The 23,385-nt window shown below is 39.3% G+C and overlaps 2 protein-coding genes across 4 annotated transcripts; both read right to left on the bottom strand.

Moving 5' to 3' along the window:
* Positions 1 to 2,605: 2,605 nt before the first annotated feature.
* On the bottom strand, positions 2,606 to 12,270 carry pcsk1nl (proprotein convertase subtilisin/kexin type 1 inhibitor, like). Its single transcript, XM_027151463.2, has 3 exons — positions 12,066 to 12,270; positions 4,510 to 4,979; positions 2,606 to 3,076 (listed from the first exon to the last, which is right to left on the bottom strand). The coding sequence occupies exons 1-3, from the start codon at positions 12,141 to 12,143 to the stop codon at positions 2,689 to 2,691; spliced, it is 936 nt and encodes a 311-aa protein (XP_027007264.1). The 5' UTR covers positions 12,144 to 12,270; the 3' UTR covers positions 2,606 to 2,688.
* A 2,147-nt stretch (positions 12,271 to 14,417) lies between these two features.
* On the bottom strand, positions 14,418 to 22,587 carry LOC113645672 (protein SSUH2 homolog). 3 transcript variants are annotated; one of them, XM_027151397.2, is made up of 12 exons: positions 22,460 to 22,587; positions 21,806 to 21,895; positions 20,937 to 21,012; positions 19,369 to 19,498; positions 19,172 to 19,232; positions 18,875 to 18,996; positions 17,971 to 18,033; positions 17,802 to 17,884; positions 17,555 to 17,647; positions 17,358 to 17,463; positions 17,068 to 17,175; positions 14,418 to 16,834 (listed from the first exon to the last, which is right to left on the bottom strand). In XM_027151397.2, the coding sequence occupies exons 2-12, from the start codon at positions 21,891 to 21,893 to the stop codon at positions 16,694 to 16,696; spliced, it is 1,071 nt and encodes a 356-aa protein (XP_027007198.1). In that variant the 5' UTR covers positions 21,894 to 21,895; positions 22,460 to 22,587; the 3' UTR covers positions 14,418 to 16,693. The 3 variants fall into 3 exon arrangements, with proteins under 3 accessions (XP_027007198.1, XP_027007197.1, XP_047655727.1); XM_027151396.2 differs by lacking the exon at positions 22,460 to 22,587 and adding an exon at positions 22,329 to 22,374; XM_047799771.1 differs by lacking the exon at positions 22,460 to 22,587 and adding an exon at positions 22,313 to 22,361.
* Positions 22,588 to 23,385: the final 798 nt, after the last annotated feature.

The raw sequence follows: 23,385 nt of genomic DNA, 5'->3' as shown, positions 1-23,385 counted from the left end.
TAATCAGAGAGGGAACTCCAAAGGAGAGGTGACGTGTAAAAACACAGCCGGCGTCATCGATTCGTTGGCACGTTAACGTACTAAAGCCACTGGCGAAGCAAAGGGGAAGCAGAACAACAGCGATCGACTCTTCCACAGCGAAGACGGTCAGAGTAGGTTTCAGTAATACACACAGGTCAAACTCCGTCCAAACACGAGACAGGGCAGAACCGACACAGTGCTCAGTTAACGCCTAATTTTACTTATCGGACCCAAAGTGTTAACTCGGTGCTCTGTGCTTCACTGCCAGCGTCTGACGTCTTAGTACAAAAGGTTCGGCCCATCGACCGATAAATTGAGTTGGATGAAATTTGATATATTTAAATAATAATGTAATGGACAATATTGTCAGTGACCCTCGTGCCTGAACTCGTGTCTGGCTCTATGATGCTACAAAAGTGTGATCGTTGCGACGTGTTTTGTGGTCATTATTCAAGCACAATCTTCTGCTACTACATTAAAATATCTCACAGTTTCAGTGAAAACAGTGTCTTGTCTTAGTTTTTGCTTCATGAACCATTTCAACTCCTTAATGATGGAATAACACCAATCGGCATTTTGGTCATTGGTGGCATTTAGTCATGTTTGGATTTTTTTTTTTGGTCCAACTATATGTTAAGACAAAGACGACAACAACAACGACAAAAACGTCACTCGGTTTTTCACTAAATCTAACTCTTGATATCTAAGGCTGATAAGCCACTGGGTGATGCTATCTTTGGTGCAGACTGGGCAAATTGGATCAGGTTCTCAGTACAGGTCATAGATAAGGACAATCCTTTACGGTATTACAGTGCTGGAAACAGCAAATCAGTGTTTTCAGATCCTCAGTGCTGAACAGGTTCATAATTCGATGCAACCACCAGTTGCTCTTGAAAGACAGTCATCCTATACATATCCATCCTGCCCTTCCTTATACTGTACGATATTTTGAGGAAGTGGTGTCTCAATGGTTCATGCATTGGGATGCTGATAAATAAGGTTGTGAGTTCGATTCCCGGTACAATTAAGCTGCAACAGTTGGACCCTTGAACAGATGAACCCTCTCTGTTCCTGAAGTACTACATCGTAGCTCATCAGTCTTTCAGACTAACTAGAATGATCCTCATCAGTTTTCTGATAGACATTTAGATGAAACTCTCAAGCGTACCGTGACAAGAGACTCGAGAGTCTCAAGACCCAAGAGCATCGTAACGGTATTGATTGCTAACTTTTATATACGGTATGTAGATGCTTTTATCAAAATTGACTTACAAGCGAGACAAGCTACGACTCAGCAAATTAAAGGTTAAGCACCTGATTCAAGGGTCCGTGAATTAGCGATTAGTGATCCTGGGATTTAAACTCACAACCTTTACTAATAATTCACCGCTGCCTTGTACAGTAAAAGCTTGATAGAAGTCACATTTTAGAAACATAGAAACACATTTTAGGGTTTTTATGTGTGCTCGTAGACTTCTGTCATTCTTTTGTATTTCTGTTGAAATATGCTATGAAGAAAACCTAGGACTCTATCCACTGAATAGTGTCTACTATAGTGTCAATAGTGTCTACAGCTTCACAACCCTGGTCCTTCTCAACCTTCTCAATGTCCCCTGAGCTCTAAGACACACTTTAACTCAGGAATGACTGGTAAGACTACATTAACATGTAAGGAATTTAGCAGACACCCTTATCTATAGTGACTTATATTATATTACATTTATACAACTGAGCAGTTGATGGTTAGAGACCCGGGTCATTGTCCCAGCATCGGCAGTACTGGGATTTGAACTCACGAAATTCCAAACAGTAGTCCAATGTTAACCACTAAGCTGAAAACACTGACGTTCGCTGGATACAGGGTATGGGAACCTGTGGGTTAGAGGGTTGATCACAAAGAACCATATAATCCAAGCCAAATAGGATTTGGTTTAAGAACATAAGGGCCGGTTATTTCACTAAAAGATCTATTGTTCAATAGGAAGTAACCAAAAAACAGCATTAGGTAAAGAACCAATGGGACAAATGAATTGCAATTTGGACCCAGTTTTATACATGGGCGCTCATCAGGGCTGTTTACGGCTGTGTCCTGGCAGCTTAATTGTCATAAATTTGTTGCTGTTAATCCTCAAGGATTATGTGGGCTAGATAAAGTGGCGTGTATGGGCCATTAATGGTCCATTACTCGTTTGCAATTTGGAAAGGCTTTGGTTTGTAGCACTTTAGGATAACTGAGAATGACCTATTTTGATGATGTCACCTTGAATGATTTTCAAAATGATTTACTGTTTACTGATTAAGAGAGTTTAAAAAAAACATTTTGGTCTCAAGTGGAACTCAAGTGGAACTCAAGTGATGTCAGTGCCAACATCTTAACTATCAGGACTGACCAGTGTATCACTGCATCTACTGCAAACCCATAAATATTATAAAAATGAGATTGGCTCATTTGCGTTAGCGTGTGGAACAGATAATTAAACGTGTTTACGATTTTATTATAGCGCTGAAGCAGATACATTGGTTTGCCAGACATAAGCAGATAACGGTGAGTTTTCACGTATATCTGTCTGCATGTGAACTGTTGCAATCTTTCTATCTCTCTCTTTCTCTCTCTCTCTCTCTCTCTCTCTCTCTCTCTCTCTCTCTCTCTCTCCCTCTCTCACTCTCTCACTTTCTTAGGTACTGAATGATGTGCTGAGCGATGAGCTCAGGGTCGTAGGTCACCGAGCGGCGTTTGCGGCTGTGCTTAGCGGGTGGAGGCAGATCTGTGTCGATGCGCTTCATCCTCTGCAGGCCAGCGTGAGGTGAGCGGTTGTTCTGACCAGCAAAATCATCATGGTCTTCATCGCCCACTCGCTTGACCCGCATGAGTGAGGCCTCAGCATCAGGGGAGGAGGCGGTGGAGGAGTCTAGAGAGCGCCTAGCTCGTCTCAGAGGTGTCGATCTGTCACGTCCGATGCTGGCTGCTGCTGCCACTTCCCATTTGCCTCGGCGGTTGGATGGATTCAGCTGATTTTGAGACACCAGGCTTGAGAGGACCTTCTCCACCAGCATCCTGGATGTAAAGTATTAGAAATGAGGATAAGGGTGTTAATTGTTGGTTTAGAATGCAGATGTGTGGTAAAAATGTGTCTATTTACAGATATGCTCAGTGCTTGATGATTCTGTGAATAATCTAACATAAATTCTGTAGACCTAAGAACTGCTGCTGTAATTACAAACGATCTTGTGCTCATCCCAGGTCTCTTATTCACACTACTGAAGATCCCTTTAACACACTATTTACTGCATGCTTCTACAATATACAGTTGCAGACGAATAATGATCTATTGTCAGATGGTTTCCCTTTTGAGTTTGGTTCCCTTCATGGTTTCTTCCTCACGTTACTTCTAGATGGTTTATTAAAGAGCCAAATCTTTTTGTTTTGTAATGCGGTTTGTTTTGAGAGAGCTACATTAATAAAATTGAATTGAGTTGAATAATAGACTTAGTGATAGAGGCTGAGGTAATCACTGTTATAAAGGGACTATTATCCTAGCAGCAGGATGAAATCTGCATCATGTTTACAGCATCGCTGCTTCTCAGGTCTATGAAGGAGTGAGAAGCCATTTTGTTTTCTGTCCAACTTCAGATATTACAAGCAAACGGCCATTTGTTGCAGTGTGTAGCTTTTTCTTTCTGCCTTTAAATTGCCACACAGATCTGCAGCAAATGAAGCACATCATGTGACTGTGTTTTATTTACAGTCGTCTGCTTTTGTCTGCCATCTTTGTTAGTTACAGCCAGTCAGAACTGCCAGGCTTTAGAAGTGTGAATCCACTGATTTATTAATTTTTACCAGGCTGTTCACTGACTATCTTGTAGTTTCTGCAGAGATAAATACATGTTATAATCCTGCAGATTGGGCATAAGGCACTAATATCTGTCTAAACGGATTAATTAATGGTTTATTGATTTTTTTAAATCATATTTCTTTCAACCCAGTCCACCAGGTAGTCGTGGGATTCAAAACACTGACCCATAACTTGGAGAGTAGCGAGAAGAGACTCAGGTGCGTATTGTTACAGGAAAATAATCAACAACTGGGTGCTGTGATGCAATCTGATGCTAAGAGCTGTGTTTTGCAACCTGTCGCTGAATATTTCCTAATAATTTGGGGTGTTTTATTCCTCTATTTTACAAATAATGCTTATTTGATTATTTAAATACTTGAAAAAATGAATATTTGAAAAATGAAAAATGTATATATATATATATACATTTTTTATTTGAATTTATTATTTATTATTATAAATTTTATATAAAATAGAAATCATTCATTCATTCATTCATTCATTCTTTCTTTCTTTCTTTCTTTTTCTTTCTTTTCAGTAATTCTTATATTTTTTCTTTATTATTACAGTTAATTTATGTGCCCAAGAATGGGCTGTTACTATAGAAACAAGAACGTGGTAGAAGTTTAAAGACAATAAACAGTGTTTTTCTCACCGAAGCATCTCCTGGTCTTGGTCCTGCCCTGCCTGCAGCATCCGCTCCTGCCTGTATCGGCTGAGCAGAGCCTCAGTGAGCTGGGGGTCCAGCAGTGCCTGGGGTTTTGCCATGCTCACTGTCTGCTCTGTCTCATCATAGTCTGGTGGGTATGATTCCTGGAAGTCACCTTCCACCTGCTCTTCATCTTCCTCTGGTCTGGCTTGGGCGTTATTCTCAGCCTCGCTCAGGAGGCGCAGTATACCTGCCAGGTAGGCTGCCTCCTGCTCCTGCCTCTGATCGTTCTCCAGGCGATGTAGGGCGTGGCCCAGCCCCTGTGCTCGCAAGGCCTCTGGCTGGTAGTACAGATCATTGCCCCGCCCATTCAATCCAGCAGGAGGGTATGACATCATCTGAGCCTCATAAGGCAACGCATCACGCAGGTCACGACGGAGGCGTGCAGCTCCGCCCCCATGCATGGCAGAGAGGGGCTGATAGAAAGAGAGAGCAAGAGAGAGAGAGAGAGAGAGAGAGAGAGAGAGAGAGAGAGCAAGAGAGACAAAGTTAATATTAAAGTTAATATGAAATACTTTCTTATAAAATTGGTTTGTGTACTTCGCTCTGTGACCAGCCACAAAACCACACACTATTAATTTCAATAAAAATCTTTTAAGGCTTTGCCTGAGGTTTAAGAGGCTGTGTGTAGAGATTAGTACATTTACTGTGTTGGTGCAGTAACTGTGTATCTCTCTTCTTTAATTCCTTAACCAGCAATACACTAATTAACACCTAATAAAACAATAATACACTAATTAATCACAAATACACAAATTAACACCTAATAAACCAATAATTAGTGTATTATTGGTTTATTAACACAAACCAATTTAACACTAATCAATCATAAATACACTAATTAACACCTAATACACTAATTAACCACCTATACACATTTTAAATTATAATGCAAATAACTTTTCTTTCTTTCCTTTTTACTTTTTCTTTCTTTCTTTCTTTCTTTCTTTCTTTCTTTCTTTCTTTCTTTCTTTCTTTCTTTCTTTCTTTCTTTCTTTTTCCTTCCTTCTGTCATACAATCTCTTATTTCTTTATTCTCAAAATGATAAAATTACACAGCGATAAATATATATATATTTTTTACATCTACACCAATGTGAAGACTTTGTGACTTTAAACATCAGAACAGTAAAATATATAACACATGCATGCATGCACACACACACACACACACACACACACACACACACACACACACACACACACACACACACGAGCGAGTGTGTAGGGGGGTTGTATGAGGGGGTATTTGGGCTTATTGTTTGCTGATGTGCTGGTGTCATGTTATCTGTGTGCTGCACTCCAGCTGCAGTTTGTACAGAGTGAAAGCATGCAGTAAAACCTTGTCCTGATGAATGACGAGCTGAAACACATTGAAGCACACTCCTGATTCAGAGAGAAGGCTGGATCATGAACACAAATGCTGCACCGAGCTGTGTGGCTCTTTCATGAGTGTCAGATTTCATAGTGGAAATTCATTAAACTCTAGTGACAGTCTCGTAGTGAAACATTTCCACAGTTGGGATTTTCTCAATACGGTCATGTTGTATGGTCAGGAGAATAAAGAGCAGTAAAAAAGCATTAGTATTAAAAGGAAAACTAAAATTTCATTTAAACCCTTTGAGCACCCTTTGAGCACGATGGGGGGGGGGGGCACGGTAGCTAAGTGGTTAGCACGTTCGCCTCACACCTCCAGGATCGGGGTTCCATTCCCGCCTACACCTTGTTTGTGTGGAGTTTGCATGTTCTCCCCGTGCCTCGGGGTTTCCTCCGGGTACTCCGGTTTCCTCCCCCGGTCCAAAGACATGCATGGTAGGTTGATTGGCATCTCTGGAAAATTGTTCGTAGTGTGTGTGTGTGTGTGTGTGTGTGTGTGTGTGTGTGTGTGTGTGTGTGTGTGTGTGTGTGTGTGTGTGTGTGTGTGTGTGAGTGAGTGAATGAGAGTGTGTGTGTGTGTGCCCTGCGATGGGTTGGCACTCCGTCCAGAGTGTATCCTGCCTCGATGCCCGATGACGCCTGAGATATGCACAGGCTCCCCGTGACCCGAGAAGTTCAGATAAGCGGTAGAAAATGAGTGAGTGAGTGAGTTTGAGCACCATGTGCACTGGACTGTTTACATGCCAGAAAAAAAAGATCTTCTGTAACGGAGGTTAATAAAATCCTAACAGTGCAATGTTATAATTACACTTTTAACACATTAGTAACCAAAGTTTTTGTAAAGTGTTTTCTTTCTTTCTTTCTTTCTTTCTTTCTTTCTTTCTTTCTTTCTTTCTTTCTTTCTTTCTTTCTTTCTTTCTTTCTTGCTTTGTGTTTCTTTTAAACATTCATTTTTATGTATCTTCTATTATGAAGACTATTATCTTTCTCTTTATTTATTTATTTATTTATTTATTTATTTATTTGTTTGTTTGTTTGTTCAGTTACTTATTTATTTTCATCCTTTCTTTCTTTCTTTCTTTTCTTTTTGTTTATTCCTTTTTTCCTTTTTTTGTGTGTTCCATTTTGTTTGTTAGTTTTTCTTACCATATTATTTATCTTTTTCTTTCTTTCTTTCTTTCTTTCTTTCTTTCTTTCTTTCTTTCTTTCTTTCTATTTTGTTAATGCATTTATTTATTTATTTATTTATTTATTTTCTCTCTTTTATTTTTGTTTTACTTTTTGTTTGTTTGTTTGTTTGTTTGTTTCACCTGAAATTAGCCTCTTTTACACCTCCCTCACCTTGTCACCTCCTCATCCACACCCACGCTGCTGATCCTCACACACAGCCTGCACCACGCTTCAGTGGGTTTAAATCCAATATTGCGTCTCAAAGCAAAATAAATTATTACATCACACATAGCCTGTGAGTCTGAGCCTGTGATTTACAGGAGGAAACGTTTCATTAGTCTCATTTTTCACAGCCTGGGTACAGAAATGCGTGAGCCTCAGGAAAATATTTGAAATACCGAGATGTTAAAACCTCAGCGAGTTCAAATAAACCTTTTGCAGGAAAAATCAGGGTCCAGATTTACAGCCTTCATTCTCTGATCTACAAATCCTTCACTACCGGTTTTCACCCACAGCACTAAATAATTCAGTAGTTCTTGAATAAGCTTTAAAATATCTGTGTACTAAATCATCCTTAATGCAGCTCCGCCACGGACACGCACGCGCTCGTCCTCCTTTTATAAGGCGCCATTACTTTTGTACTAATTGAATGGCTAATCTAATCTTTGTTTTCATTTATGGATCGCTTTCCTTCAAGTCATTAACAAATGACGATGATTCACAAAACGTTCATTAAATTTGTGTGGAACTGAAATAAACAAGCTTTCAAACAGGGCGGCGTGTGAGACGTGTTTAAAAATAAATAAATAATTAATATTAATGCAGAAGACACATCGGAGTTGTGTGTAGTCTGTCCATAAAGTCAGATAAAGTCAGACATTTTAAATAATAGAGCAAGCATCACACTAAACTGACGTATGGAGGTGTAGAGAAGGAGGCAGCGTGTGAGTCACTGGTGAGTCACTCTGGTGCACGATGACGACGGTTCCTCGCAAATAAAATACTTGTGTGTGTGTGTGTGTGTGTGTGTGTGTGTGTGTGTGTGTGTGTGTGTGTGTGTGTGTGTGTGTGTGTGTGTTTGTGAATGTACACTAAGTTCCATCTGTTCATATATTTCATCCCAGTCCTGGCTTCCTATCCACGTTGATCACTATGTATACAGTATGAGAAATCTCTCTCTCTCTCTCTCTCTCTCTCTCTCTCTCTCTCTCTCTCTCTCTCTCTCTCTCTCTCTCTCTCTCTCTCTTTTGCATGTACTGCAATCACATCAATGTCTAGATAACCTCTCAAACCATAATTAAGGGAAAAATGACTTCATTGCATCTGGGGCTGAGGAGCATCATCACCATTTTCACAGTAATTCAAATAACAAAAAAAGAAAAGATCTGTAACGGAGGTTAATAAAATCCTGACAGTGTGACATTATGATTGCACATTTAATACATCATTAACTAAAGCCATTACGATAACCAGCCAGAATATAAACTCACAAAATATATTTTTAGATTTTTCCACTTTATACACTGCCTTCTTTCCTTTTTCCTTTAGGGTTTTTTCCTTCCTTCCTTTCTACCTTCCTTCTTGCCTTCCTTCCTTTCTTTTCTTCACAGAGTAACGATACTACATTTCTCTATCGTATCTCACAGAAGCGATTGAGCGACTTACTGCACACACACTGTGTTTCCTCTCATCTGAGTCATTTGTTTAACAGATATGGAATGACACCAAAGCATTAGATCAATTTATGACCAAAAACACCATCTGGAATGTCTGTAAAATTGCAAAATGTTAATAATTATTACTACAATCACCATCTGTAAGTGTTTGCTTAGTTATGAAAATGAACACCAAAGGAAATATTAGTTTCCTTCCATCCATCCATCCATCTTCTTTACCGCTTTTCCTTCACAGGGTCACAAAGTTGCTTATTAGTTGAACTTTGTACTACTTCTGAATCCAGTTCTTCTGGAACGTTCCGTTATTTTGTAAAGATTTTCTATAAGGGTTATGAAGCTGACATGAATTTAAAAACACGATAAAATGACATTTCATCCTCATAGGTGTTGACTGGGGATGTGTTGAGATGATACTGAACGCCTAACAGAGTTAATACTGACCCAGGACTCTAGATTGTATTGGATCAGATTTAATTGCACAGATTGAAGCTGTGATATTGATGTAGTAGGGAAAAGAAAATAGATATACTATATTGGTATTAGAGTGAGAATGACATTTACAGTAATTACAATGTAAAATGTTTATTATTATTATTATTATTATTATTATTATTATTATTAACAACGTCATTACTACTACTACTACTAGTACTACTACTACTAATAATAATAATAATTATTATTATTATTGTTGTTGTTTTTTATTATTGTTGTTTTTTTATTATTATTACGTTTCTTCTTCTTCTTCTTCTTCTTCTTCTTCTTCTTCTTCTTCTTCTTCTTATTATTATTATTATTAGTATCATTATGATTATTATGTTTATTATTATTATTTTTATGTTTACCATTATGTTTATTATTATTATATTTGAAGAGTGAAAATGTCAGCCAGCTGTTTCCATGGATGAAGATTAAGTGAGAATGAAAGAAGTATAAGTATATGTGCACTATTACCTCACTGCATTCATCAGTGTGTGTATCTGTGTTTAGCCCACTTGAAGCTGTTGCCATGACAGCACGGCTCCTCGGCTCGTGACGGAATATGTGTAGCTAATTAGATCGTACAGCAGCTCCGAGCTTTTCTACTCGATTGTGTATCGTTTGCACATGGACCTTGTTTCTTACTTTTTTATGTTGATCTAACATATTTTATCACTTTATTTCTTTAAATGGGAATTCTTCAATTCTTCACAGCATGGAATCCACAACATTCCTTTGAGATTCTGGGGTAACACATGTTGCATGATTGCATCACATAATTGCAGAAGATTTATAAGATGCATTACTACATGCATGCAGCAAATCTTCTGCTCTACCACACATTACAGGTGCAGTACTGAGCTCAGACGAGGTGACTGAGGAGGCCAATGAAGTAAGCTGAAAAAGTCAATGCCGTAGAATATACATGGAACCAGTTTGAGGTTGCTTCCTGACTTGATCCTACTGGATTATAAGATACATTTCAGCCATAAGGTTTTACACACCGTCAGGCCCATTGTGTGCCAAGGAAACAATCCAGACACCATTTCACCACCTCCACCAAGAACAATGTAGGTTGGGCCCATGCATTCATGCTGCTGCTGATGCTAACATCTGCATGCTGCAGCAAAAATCGGGGTTTCTTTAGACCAACCAAGCTTTTTCCAAGATGTTTTAGTGATTCTGTACATCAGATTCCTGTTTTTGGCTGATGGGACTGAAACCCAATGTTGCTCATCTGCATCTATCTTAATTACAGTCTATTGTGTGTTCTGAGATGTGTTTCAGCTCACCACATTGTGCCACAGAGTGCTTATTTGAGCTCTTTCCTGTCAGGCTCAATCACTCTTAACCTTCTCCTCTGACCTCCCGCATCAGCGAGGTGTTTCTACCTGCAGATCCGCTGCTCACTGAATATTTTTGTCTTGCTAGCAGCAAGCCAGTTTAAACCAGCCCATAAACATGATGATATTTTTCTAGGTTACTATATAGATGTGAACATTATGCATGATATTATACATTGCACTTTTGACACCTGCTTGGATAATTGCTTAATAAATAGCACTTCGTAACAGAGCAACATATAGTGACATTCTAATGATGGGTATTTTTAAATAAATTAGTATTTTATTGCAGGAAAAAAAAGAATCTTGCTCCATCCTTGACCTTGGCTGAGTCTCGCAGATATATACAAGATAATACGAGGCATAATCCTGATAAATACATATAAAAACCTGTGTTTTCTAATTTTTAGTCATCTAACCTGTCGATTTTAACTGTAAACGCATTAATGGTTCTAAAATGCACTGACGTCGTTTCCCTTTCTGTGCTTATGCTCGAGGCTATTAAACAGAGCTGCATAAATCATCACTCTTATCTATCAGGCATCGCTGAACACGAAATTGTGTTTGTTTTTCCCTGCTCGGAGATTACTTTGTGATACCTAGCATCCATAAAACAAACAGGAGGATCATCTATTTTGTTCCTTTTTGAGAAAAACAAGCAATCCTGTTAATCATTAATAGCCCGGGGGCTTGATATTTAACACTCATTGTAATAGTGTGTAAATTCAGGATCACGTGCCTTTATAACCTGCGTGCATTTGTGTTTGCTGGAAAACAAGCAGCTTGGCTCAGAGATCTTTCCAGTCTTTATGAGGCGACACGGCTGTGTGGCGTGGTGATGAATGTGGGTGCGTTTACTTCACCTCGCAAGTCAAATATCCAGCACAAACGAACACCTTCGACCAGATGGTCACATAGCTGTGTCATCATAATCATTATCATCATCGTCTTCATAATAATAATAATAATAATAATAATAATAATAATAATAATAATAATAATAATAATAAATATTATTGTTATTATTGTTGTTGTTGTTGTTAGTATTAATAATAATAATAATAATAATAATAATAATAATAATGATGATGATGATGATGACGATGATGATTATTATTATTATTAATATGGAGAATACTTGGAGTACATTGTTTTTTGACAACATTGTGAATGTTTAGACGCTGATAACGAAAAACAACACTGGACATGCACAGTACAGTCATTATGATCTAACACAGATCATTAGTAACATAATTCTGTAGTATTGGATATTAAGCGAATAGTAAACGAAAGAAATTATTATAAGGATGTAAAGCCACTGCTACATTCCTCTTAGAGACCTCGTAAACACCTCAGTGAAGAGATTGCAGACATAGAACGTGCTGTGCTTATAATCATCGTAAATATGTGTGTGTGTGTGTGTGTGTGTGTGTGAGGTGTGTGTTACGTGTGTTACCTTGGACTCCAGCAGGGAACTCTGGATTAAAGCCACGCAGATGAGAAGCAGTACGGAGCTGGTGCGAGGGCCCGACATCCTGCAACAGAGAATGAAGCTGCCCCTTACGACAGAGAGATACACTGCTACTGAGCTCACAGATGGAGTGATCCAGATGGAGGGAGGGGGAGAGAGTGAACAGGAGCGAGAGGTGGAGAGAGGGAGGCAGGGAGAGAGAGAGAGAGTAAGTAAGGAAGGAAGGGAGGAGCTTGTCCATGGGATCTGAACAAAAAGGGATGAGAAAGCACTCCTGGGAAAAGGCCAGAGGACAGAAAGTACGGGGGGTGGGGGGGTGGTGGAGGGAGTTGGAGAGAGAGAGTGAGAGAGAGAGAGAGAGAGAGAGAGAGGAGGGAGAGGGGAGAGAGAGAGAGAGAGGAGGGAGGAGGGAGGGAGAGGGAGAGAGAGAGAGTGAGTGGGAGAGAGGGAGAGAGGGTGAGAGAGACAGGAGGGAGAGAGAGGAAGGAGAGAGAGGGGGAGGAGGGAGGGAGAGAGAGGGGGGAAGAGTAAGAGGGTGGGGGAGAGAGATCATTAAAAGGTAAAACGTGTGAAATGCGAGATGCGAGACTCACTGCAAATGATGAAATCTCATTAATGTGTGGATTATACTGATCTAAGCATTTACATAATACACATTTAACATCTTTAACATATTTTGTTTAAAACAAGAGTATTTGAACCTTATTTAGGTAAAATATTAAGAGCAAATTGATTCAAACATTTTATTTTTCGTGTCAATCATGCAGCAAAAAACCTTTTCAAGCCTTCATTAATCGATTCATTGATTCATGATTCATTCATTCATTCATTCATTCATTCATTCATTCATTCACTTGTAATCCTGCCTTCTCAGGGGAAGCGACATCATTGTCTCTTCATGTGTTCAGCGCATACATCTGTTCTACTCTGTAGAAGTGATCAACTTTCTAAGCAAACAATTTCAACCTTTTGCAAAACCAACCAAGTATTTAAAAAGAAAAAAGAAGAAAGAATCCCAAACAAATCTATCTATCTATCTATCCATCCATCCATCCATCTATCTATCCATCCATCCATCCACCCACACATCCATCCATCTATCTATCTATCTATCTATCTATCTATCTATCTATCTATCTATCTATCTATCTATCTATCCCTCGTTCTCTCTCTATCTATCTGTCTGTTTGTCTGTCTGTCTCTCTCTGTCTATCTCTCTCTCCCTCTCTCTCTATCTGTCTGTTTGTCTGTCTCTCTCTCTATCTATCTATCTATCTAATCTATCTATCTATCTATCTATCCCTCTCTCTCTCTGTCTCTATCTATCCCTCTCTCTCTCTCTCTCTCTATCTATCTATCTATCTATCTATCTATCTATCTATCTATCTATCTATCTATCCATCCATCCCTCATTCTCTCTCTATCTATCTGTCTGTTTGTCTGTCTGTCTCTCTCTGTCTATCTCTCTCCCTCTATCTCTCTCTCTCTTTGCAAATATATATTGAACAAAGGTTTACTTTTTTTTAACAGATTTTTTACAAAACAAAGTTTGCTCATTCAATGAGATTTTCATTTTAGCTAAAGCCAGTTTTCACCAGTTTTGAATTTGCTCCCTGTTCCGTTAGGCTAGAGCCTGAAATTGCATTTTTTTATTTTATTTTAAAAAGCCTGTGCACGAGGCCAGCGTTTGCCGTAAACGACGAGAGGATCTCTAAACCGTCTGATAATCGTGCGGTGTTCATTCTTGAAAATGTTTCATTTTATTTTGCATTCACTTTCTAATACAACAGTTTTTCATTACTTAATTGAAAAAGATATTACTGACAAACACCTTGAGTGAAAAATTTTAATATTTACCATATTTGGTACGTCCCCCTGTATTCGCTTTAACGACACCAAGAGGTGAAATGTTTTTAGATCAAATAAATTATACATAGATTTTGGTACAAAGCAGTGAACACGAATTTTGCCACACATTTAAATGACGCTGGTAGTTAAATAAAGATTTGTAAACAGTGCAGAAACGTTTACTTTTTCTTCACGGGATTTTCCCAAAACAACTATTTTTTGCATTCGCTATTCTATTCGGATGCGTTTGTATTCTCGTTTACCTGATCGATAATTACTGTTCATGTTTTTTCTTTTCAAAACCTGGAAATATCAGCAAAACATCTGATCCAAACCGACCGCCCTGTCGACGATCCTCTGGGTTTAAAGGCTTATCAGGTTTCAAGAACAATTTCTGAGCAAAATAAAAGACTCTGTGGCCTGACGCTGCATATCGGGAATCTTTCTGGACTTTGAAACTTTGTCTTTAAAGAAAAAATGAGACAGTGAGAGTATTCAAACTAAATTGTTTATTAAAGTACAAAAAAAACAAAAAAAAACCCCAAAAGGATATAAATGTCAATCGTGTTCAATTCTACGTGAAAGGAAAAGATTTCCAAGAACAGCCTGGATTGGAAAGTAAGAGAATACAAGACATACATACAGTGTAATACAGTGACAGGTTGGTGAGAGAAAGTTTTTATCCCCCGGAATTCACAGATACTGAAAACAGCTGTAATAATTTTTTTCTTTGTTAAAATTTAAATTAAATAATGCAGTTGGTCATGTTGCAAGAAATCGCGACACTTTGGTCTTCTGCTCTAAAGGCTCTCGTGTGAAAAATTCCACTACATCGACAATTATAGTTTTCAAAAACAGCCACGTGTGGGAATAAAAACGGCTTTTTTGGACGGATCTGACTCAAAAACCTACAGTAAGCGCGAACGGTAGACAGACGATACAGAGAAAACAAAGAGCTATCAGGAGAAATAAAACATTTTGCCACAATTCACATCACCGTTACTTCCAGAACGAGACGTTTAACCCTTCACTGCTCACTTTTACCTCGTCTTGTAGATAGAGTAAATATTACAAATCTATACGCTGGTTAAGACTCTGAATTACATGACACATATATCACATTCATTACTACTCGGTATAATAAACTGCAGAATGACATCATTCATAACAATACGATCGTTATGCTTTCAGATCTTTTCTTGCATTACTCTCGGTGGTTGTTATGGAGATTAAACAGCCTGCAAATAATATTTGAAATCCATGATGATGAGGAGGATGATGATGATGATGTGATCAGTTTAATGTTAAATGTTACGATATATGGTTTCACAAGCATTGGTTAGTAACTTCAGCTCTTTGTATCGCATAATTAGCTAAAATATTCAAAGCTAACTTTTATACAGAAGAGACTTACACACATTAGAACAATGTTATCAAAATCCTTCCGTGATTCAGTTTAAATGGAAAAGTAGCACAGCGAAAGCAAAACAAAACCATGAAGGTATAGATGCTTACTGTAAATGCCCATTTTTTTTTTAACACCTTGAATTAAATCGGTGGTGTTGTTCTCGAGCTGCTCCCTAATTTGGCACAGGTATAACACCGGATGTCCTTCCTGACACGAAACTTCTATTTTATCCAGGCTCGAGACCGACACTGAGAGTTAACCCCTCAGTGGCTCCGTCAGTTCTCCACCCGTAAAAAGGAACACAGGCCGTGGCAGTCGGAGTGCGAGACATTACAAGAGATGTTAACCAGAAATGACATTTTATAAAATGCAGTGAAAGGTAATTATTTAATTTGTTTGTTCATTCATTCATTTTCTACCGCTTATCCGAACTTCTCGGGTCACGGGGAGCCTGTGCCTATCTCAGGCGTCATCGGGCATCGAGGCAGGATACACCCTGGACGGAGTGCCAACCCATCACAGGGCACACAGACACACACACACTCATTCACTCACTCACACACACACTACAGACAATTTTCCAGAGATGCCAACCTACCATGCATGTCTTTGGACCGGGGGAGGAAACCAGAGTACCCGGAGGAAACCCCCGAGGCACGGGGAGAACATGCAAACTCCACACACACAAGGCGGAGGCGGGAATCGAACCACCAACCCTGGAGGTGTGAGGCGAACGTGCTAACCACTAAGCCACCGTGCCCTTCCAAATTTGTTTGTTTGTTTGTTTTATTAATTAAAATATAAAGATTTGACTCACTTAAAAACCAGGCAGAATTGTCCATTCCGAGCGAATTGTTTCTCTAATTCTAGCATAACTAAATAATATGTCACAATAGTACACACCTTTATATACAAAATATTTTAGTATTTAGTGTGATAGTGAACATTCTGCGTGTGTGGCGTGTAATTAAAGGCAGTGTGAGTTCTGTGTGCTTTATATTATATTTATTGTGAATATACTTTTTTGTATCGTAATATTGTCATTATGTGGAAACAAATCGGGTGAAAAGACGAAGCCCGGGCATCGAACTGACTGTAAAGAGGAAAGCTGACACTGATAAGCTGATCAGCCTAATTTTTAGCGGCCAGCTCGATGTGACGTGTCGCTCGTGAACGAGTCGACTCTTGTTCGAAGAGTCGTAAAAAAACGATTCCGCTGAGAATTTGTGTACAATTCCTTAATGCTGATGATTACATACATACTATAAACGCTAATCAGTAAAGACTTTGACGTGGGAAAAAATTATTTTTTTCATGACTTTTGTCATCTGGTGTTCTGGCTGCTGAATTACTGGGACTACATGACCGAGCAGCAGCATGTGGCCGGGTAGCTGTCGGTGTACACCGTGTTCTCATTCCCAAACACAAAGTAAACGTGGGACTTTGCTTTCCAAGCATAGCTCACCCGGGTGATGGGGATCAGCTCGATGGTATGGCGCTGTAGAAGGAAAGATTCTCAAATCAGTCATGTTACCATGACGACTGCTAACATAGCTATGCAAATGAAATTAATTTCAATGAAGCTATCAGGAGTAAAACACTCTGGTAGTGGTGACCTGGTAAAGTTAAACACACACCCTGTTTCTCTAATTCTAATTCTAGCATAAAATCTTGTTAACATTATAGCCATGTTAATGTGCTACTAACATCGGGAGTAAAGAGTCGCAGTACCTGCTGCAGAACACGAGAAGTCTGGAAATATTTGGCTTGATGTTCTCGCATTAAACGCTCAGACGCTTGGCTCAGTGAAGGGTCGGGGAAACCCATCACCGGGTAAAGCTGTAACACACACACACACACACACACACACACACACACACACACACAATCCACAATCTGTTTGATATAGTCTCTGAAGGAACACAGAAGAAACTATTATGGACAAGACTATGTGTATATATATATGTATGTATATGTGTGTGTGTGTGTGTGTGTGTGTGTATGTGTGTGTGTATCATTACCATGTACTGGGAGTCTGTGAACATTGTCCTTCCCGTGACCTTGTTGAGATTCTCCGATCTCAGCCCGCTCGCCTGCTCCACCACAAAATCGTCTTTATAAGTAGTCCTAAAGAGGACAAAAAATGGACAGATATCACACTTCAGTCACACTTTCTTTTGATCATCATCAATAAACACTTTTATAAACAAGATCTCACCACTGGATCTTGAGTGTGATGAAGACGAGGAGCTGCCTCCTCCCTCGACACATTTCACATTCACGAGAGCCATGTCCACGGCACCAGCCACAGCTGCGTCCCCACGCAAGCACACACACACAAACACACGTTAAAAGATAAGATCGTTTCCTCTTTCGTCTCAAAAATACAGAAACTTATTCATGTTTCCAAGTCAGTATCCACTTGTATTGGGAACATCAGTAAAGCTGTAATAACCGTAGCTTACTTTTCTCTTCCACAGCCGTGACAGTGTGTGCAGCGGTCGGTTCCATGGCGAAACCCGCTACCGTTACAAACCCAGCAGACTTTCTGTAAAGAGATCGCGTTTTGATTCGTCGTTCACGTCGTCACGGTGGAGTAACGTATTCTGAAGTAACTTTTAAAAGGTGACTCACATTCCCAGAGCCTGCGCAGTCCTTGCATGGCTTTTTTCCCATTCCCATACAGGTATGACAGTTCTGTGGAGCAGCATAAATACTTTCGCTTTTTTATACTCAGCAGTGTGAACTTCATAGTGAATGTAAGACCACCAGGCTGACAGGAGGGCACGTTTGTCAAGTGCTTTTGTGTGAACCTCAAAGTTGTAAGATATTGTTATAGATGAAAATCAAAACAAAGGCATGCCGAAAACTGACATGTACTCTACTGAAAGCTTGTCAAGGGTTTCTTGAACAGAAAATAAGAAAATGGTGGAGCTTCATGATGAGATTGGAGAGATGGTCACACTTTAATGAGGAGACTGGGACAGTGGTGCTACTTGATGTTGGGTTTGGGACAGTGGTAGGTTTCCATGAGGAGTTTGGGACAGTGGTAGGTCTCTACAGGAAGTTTGGGACAGTAGCAGGTCTTCGGGAGGAGTTTGGGACAGCTGTAGGTCTTCAGGAGGGGTTTGGGACAGTGGTAGGTCTTCTGGAGGAGTTTGGGACAGCCGTAGGTCTTCAGGAGGGGTTTGGGACAGTGGTAGGTCTTCGTGAGGAGTTTGGGACAGTGGTAGGTATCTAATATATAAGGTCTCTAAATAAATCAAAAATAACCACAAACAGATTTATTACTCTCAACAAAATCTACTAAAAGTTCACCAGGTCTTAAAAATAAATAAATAAGTTCTCCAACATGAGCATGTTGCATGTGAATATGCGTACAGATTGGGACCTCTGGTGTTCAAACAGTGCAACTGCATTATATAGAAAGAAGTGAAATCGCAGATTCCCACAATGCAAATTTCTGGGACTGGGACAGTTGTAGGACTCTGTGTTCTGGTTCTAGTGACTGAGAATTGAAGTTTTCTGATTGCTTTACCTTGACTGAGGAGGTATACGGCACTCTGATGGTCTGTGTTTGATCCTGGAAGAAAGCGGGGGTTTGGGCCGTGATTGCCCATGGCGCTGGGGCAGGCTGGATGGAAGCATCCACAGGCTGGCCTGAAACACATCACACACCAGCTGGAGTTTCACAATAAGATTGTATTGTTGTTTAATGCAGAGTGATTACACTGTTATGTCTAATTATAGGGATAACTAACATACATTACTAGTATCTGATTTCTGAAGGTCATCCACAGGATCTGACTGGAGAGTTTCAGTTTATTTTTTTTACCTGTGTACGGCTCATGACTCCATTCGGAGGATCTCGTCTCAGTGAAGGTCTCCAAGCGATACTAAGAAAAAGGACCAGGACGAGAAAAAAAGCAAACGTCAAGAGAAGTAATTAATCACCGTAACCTCCATGTGTATCTGTTGCATAAACAAACCTTTTTAAATGAACTATGAACCTTTAAAACATTACAAACCCACCCTGTAGGTGTTGAAAGGCTCCAAGTTGGTGATCACTCCGTCTTTGACCGGCGCAGTGCTGTAACAGCACTTACTGGATGCGTAGCTCATGAAGGCCTCACGTGCGGCTTGCTCTGTGATGGAGGTTATACTGGAAACCAAGAACAAGCAACAACGGTCAAAGAAATAAAGCAACAATAACAGTGGATGAAGACAGATATAAACTTTCAGCCATCGATAGACGTTCTGACATGTAAGCAAACAGGGGCGAGTTTGTGGCACAGCAGTAAAATGTTCAGAACATCATCTGGAGATTTCGAGTGGCTATCTGAGTGGTGTGATCGTCGGCATTCATTCATTCGTTCGTTTTCTACTGCTTATCTGAACTTCTCGGGTCACGGGGAGCCTGTGCCTATCTCAGGCGTCATCGGGCATCGAGGCAGGATACACCCTGGACGGAGTGCCAACCCATTACAGGGCACACACACACACTACGGACAAATTTTCCAGAGATGCCAATCAACCTACCATGCATGTCTTTGGACCGGGGGAGGACACCGGAGTACCCGGAGGAAACCCCAGAGGCACGGGGAGAACATGCAAACTCCACACACACAAGGCGGAGGTGGGAATCGAACCCCCAACCCTGGAGGTGTGAGGCGAACGTGCTAACCACTAAGCCACCGTGCCCCCTACAATTACCACAATACAACAAAAAAATAGAATAGTACGAGTAAGTGTAAGGTACATTAATGTTTACTTTGAAAGGTGAGCACATAGAAAACACACTTTACTAAACAAACAGACAGAAATAGTCAACACGCTCTGTTAGATACACCCGAGTGAAGATTTAGAGCATATACAGTGTCGCTTGAAATTTGTGAACCCTTTAGAAATTTCTATGTACGATACAAGAACTAGAACCCGGGCAGGAAAAATCACTACCGACCCTTCGCACCCTGGACACAAACTCTTTCAGCTCCTCCCTTCTCTCAGGCGCTACAGAACTTTGCTTACTAAAACTGCCAGACACAGGAACAGTTTCTTTCCCCAGACAATCTCCCCGATTAACAACTCACCATAATTCTATTCCCTGCTTCATATCTATAAGTACTGCATTATCAGAACTGTCAGTCATCACATCATCTGTATACGTTACACACACACTACTGCTGCTGTATATTGTACAAAAACCATAATATTACACAATATTGTTAGCTGCACTATCATGCACTTCTCACACTTTATGTACATAACTGATCAGTCATATATTCTGTATCATGTTTGATACTCATACTGTCTGTATTGTCTCACATCGTCTGTATTATCTCGTCTTGTTTAGTGTTATTTATGTCTGTACTTCTGAGGGTCACAAACAGCCGGAACCAAATTCCTTGTGTGTGTCAACACACTTGGCAAATAAACCTGATTCTGATTCTGATTCAGAAATGATTAAAAGATCCAGAAATCAAAAGGTTCTTTAGAAGAACAAAAACATACAGAAGATATTCTACCGCGGTCACTATAAAGAAAAGCGTGTGACACTTTTATCACGTAAGAATGCACACAGAGAGTGAGAAGGTTCTTACTTCCAGTTGGTCTGAGCAGGCAGGTTGTCCGCCACAGGCAGAGGCGCCGAGGGCATCGGAGGAGGAAGAAACCCTCCTGCAAAAACACAGAGAGAGAAAAAAAATAAAGTGAGAAACAGACTAAACTTTATATCAGTCTGTTCTGATTAAGAAGAACAAAACACAACACAGTGCATTTTTACTGTAGAACAGGTATAAAATAAATAACAGAAATAATATGCAAATAGAAATAAAAACAAATCTGATGTTATATAGACTATAATTCATTATATTAGTCGTCGTATCTATAGAAACAAACTTATTTAATAATTCTCGTAGGCTAATAATTAGAATTATTATTAATGCTTTAGTGATACAGCAACTTAAAATAGACCAGAGTTTTTTTCTAAAATAAAATATACTTATTCTGATTTTATTTACTCATTAAATGATGTATAATTTAAATCAGAATTCATGTGTATTATTAACTATAAATACACACTTTATTTACTCGGGATTCTTAGGAAAACTAGTTATTAATGTCATTATCAAAATATACCAAACTTTGTAGAAACTAAATAGTCTTTTAGGGCATCTTAAAGTTTACTATTGAGTCTCAACTAATCGTCACACGTTCGGTATTTTATGTTCACAAGATCTCAAATTTATGGTCTATTTAAATACTGAATATAATGTTTGTAAAGACAAATATGAACAAAGTTAGAAAGATGTCAGCGGCATTTATATTACATATGAAAGACAGTATGACTTTACTTTATATATATAAAGTTTCTTCTATATATATATAAACTAAATTTGTGCCTGAATCCCTCTCTGAAGTTTATGGGTTTATTTCTTTATTTATTTATTTTGAAATTAACACTTTTCACCTCCGCCGGCTAATGTTCCTTCATATCCCGGGACTGTGTCATAAAATCCAGCAGGGGGCGCTGTGGGAAATGCGGGGGCTCCAGACATGGCTGAAAAAACAAAACAAAACTCTCACCAAACCTGTTACACATGACATGAATCCCGAGTCTCAAAGAAAAGAAAACAGTAGAATTATTTTAATAGGGGAGAAAAATAATAAAAACTCACATTTGTATAATAAAAACTCGCATTTGTATAATATAAACACATTTGTATGGGGCAACATGCTGTTTAATGTGTGTTTGGATGTAATAATAGGAATAAAGTTTAAGTAACAGTTTGCTGAAGTCACGTGTTAATTATTTATCTTCCACTGTTAAAGTTGCTGTTCTTTCTCTCTCGCGCGCGCACACACTCACTCACTCGCGCGCACACACACACACTCACTCACACACACTCACTCACACACACACACTCACACACACACTCACTCACACACACGACTAAAGTGAGTATAAACTGATCACCGAGGATCAAGTTCACCTTCTCCGGATCTCCCATTGTTTACACACATCTCCCATTGTTTACACACAGCCCCGCCCCTTTTTGTTTACAGCGACAACCGCAGCCTAAATGTTCGTTTCAATAAACAGCATCATAATCCGATCACATACCCTTAAACCTACAGCAAGTCAGAGAAATAACTGCTGAGTGAAGTGAAGAGCAACAGGAAAGACAGGAAGGAACCTACAGGGGGTCTGACGCCGCTAGGTGACGTCACCGACTAATTAGCATATTCAGGAGTCGTCATGATCATTTAACAAATTCAGGACATAGGAAGAAGGTGGAATTTCTTTAATGACTTTTTATGCATTTCCAAAATATCATTCATATCATTCATACCTCCTCTAGCAAGAAGTGAGACAAGGAAAGCAAGCAGTGGCAAGAAGGAGTCGTGAAAGAGACATGACGGAAATGCTTACATTTTAATATGAATTTTAATATACACTTATATATGATATATAATATATCCGGGTGCCTAAAGATTTTCAAAAGGGAGCTAGATTAGACCTCATTAAAAATATATCATATAATTCCGGTAACCTATACACAAAGCGTCCACTTTAATAGGAACACCTCTACACCTGCCTTTGACACACACTCTTACATTATATATCCATCAAAACCAATGTTTACATGCTGTTTTGCACACTGATTTGCTCTTTGCACGTGCTGTCTCACATTTCAGTCGTTTGCTGTTTTACACAATACTTTACAATATCTCGTGTAACTGCTGCTATAAGACTAATGATATGATATATGATGTATGTTATAATACTTTATCGTCAGAACATGTCTGAAATTTTTCTTGCATCAGAGTATATTTTCTATGTTTGCAGCAATCATCTCTTACACAACATCACGTAATCCACAAACTCGTTTAACTCTTACTGCATCCCATTACACAACACAGCACTATTCATTCCAGTATTTCTGCACACACAATATTTTTTGAACATACAGTATTTACACTGGATGACTGTTTTTGTGTATTGTCTTTTGTGTATTGTCTTGTATTTTTTTGTTTGCACTTTCCTTT

The sequence above is a fragment of the Tachysurus fulvidraco genome, chromosome 14 (genome assembly GCF_022655615.1).
Source record: "Tachysurus fulvidraco isolate hzauxx_2018 chromosome 14, HZAU_PFXX_2.0, whole genome shotgun sequence".
Classification (NCBI taxonomy): Eukaryota; Metazoa; Chordata; class Actinopteri; order Siluriformes; family Bagridae; genus Tachysurus; species Tachysurus fulvidraco.
The sequence above is the reverse complement of the archived record's forward strand: the minus strand, read 5'-3'. Positions and strand labels throughout refer to the sequence as shown.

Excerpts from the sequence above, each read along its gene's own strand:
- pcsk1nl (XM_027151463.2), bottom strand. The coding sequence starts at position 12,143 with ATGTCGGGCCCTCGCACCAGCTCCGTACTGCTTCTCATCTGCGTGGCT. Across the intron at positions 4,980-12,065 it reads GTTCCCTGCTGGAGTCCAAG|CCCCTCTCTGCCATGCATGG; the intron begins GTAACACACGTA and ends TCTTTCTATCAG. Across the intron at positions 3,077-4,509 it reads CAAGACCAGGAGATGCTTCG|GATGCTGGTGGAGAAGGTCC; the intron begins GTGAGAAAAACA and ends CTTTACATCCAG.
- LOC113645672 (XM_047799771.1), bottom strand. The coding sequence starts at position 22,346 with ATGGGAGATCCGGAGAAGGTGAACTTGATCCTCG. Across the intron at positions 19,233-19,368 it reads AGCCTTTCAACACCTACAGG|TATCGCTTGGAGACCTTCAC; the intron begins GTGGGTTTGTAA and ends CCTTTTTCTTAG. Across the intron at positions 17,176-17,357 it reads TCACAGACTCCCAGTACATG|CTTTACCCGGTGATGGGTTT; the intron begins GTAATGATACAC and ends TGTGTGTTACAG.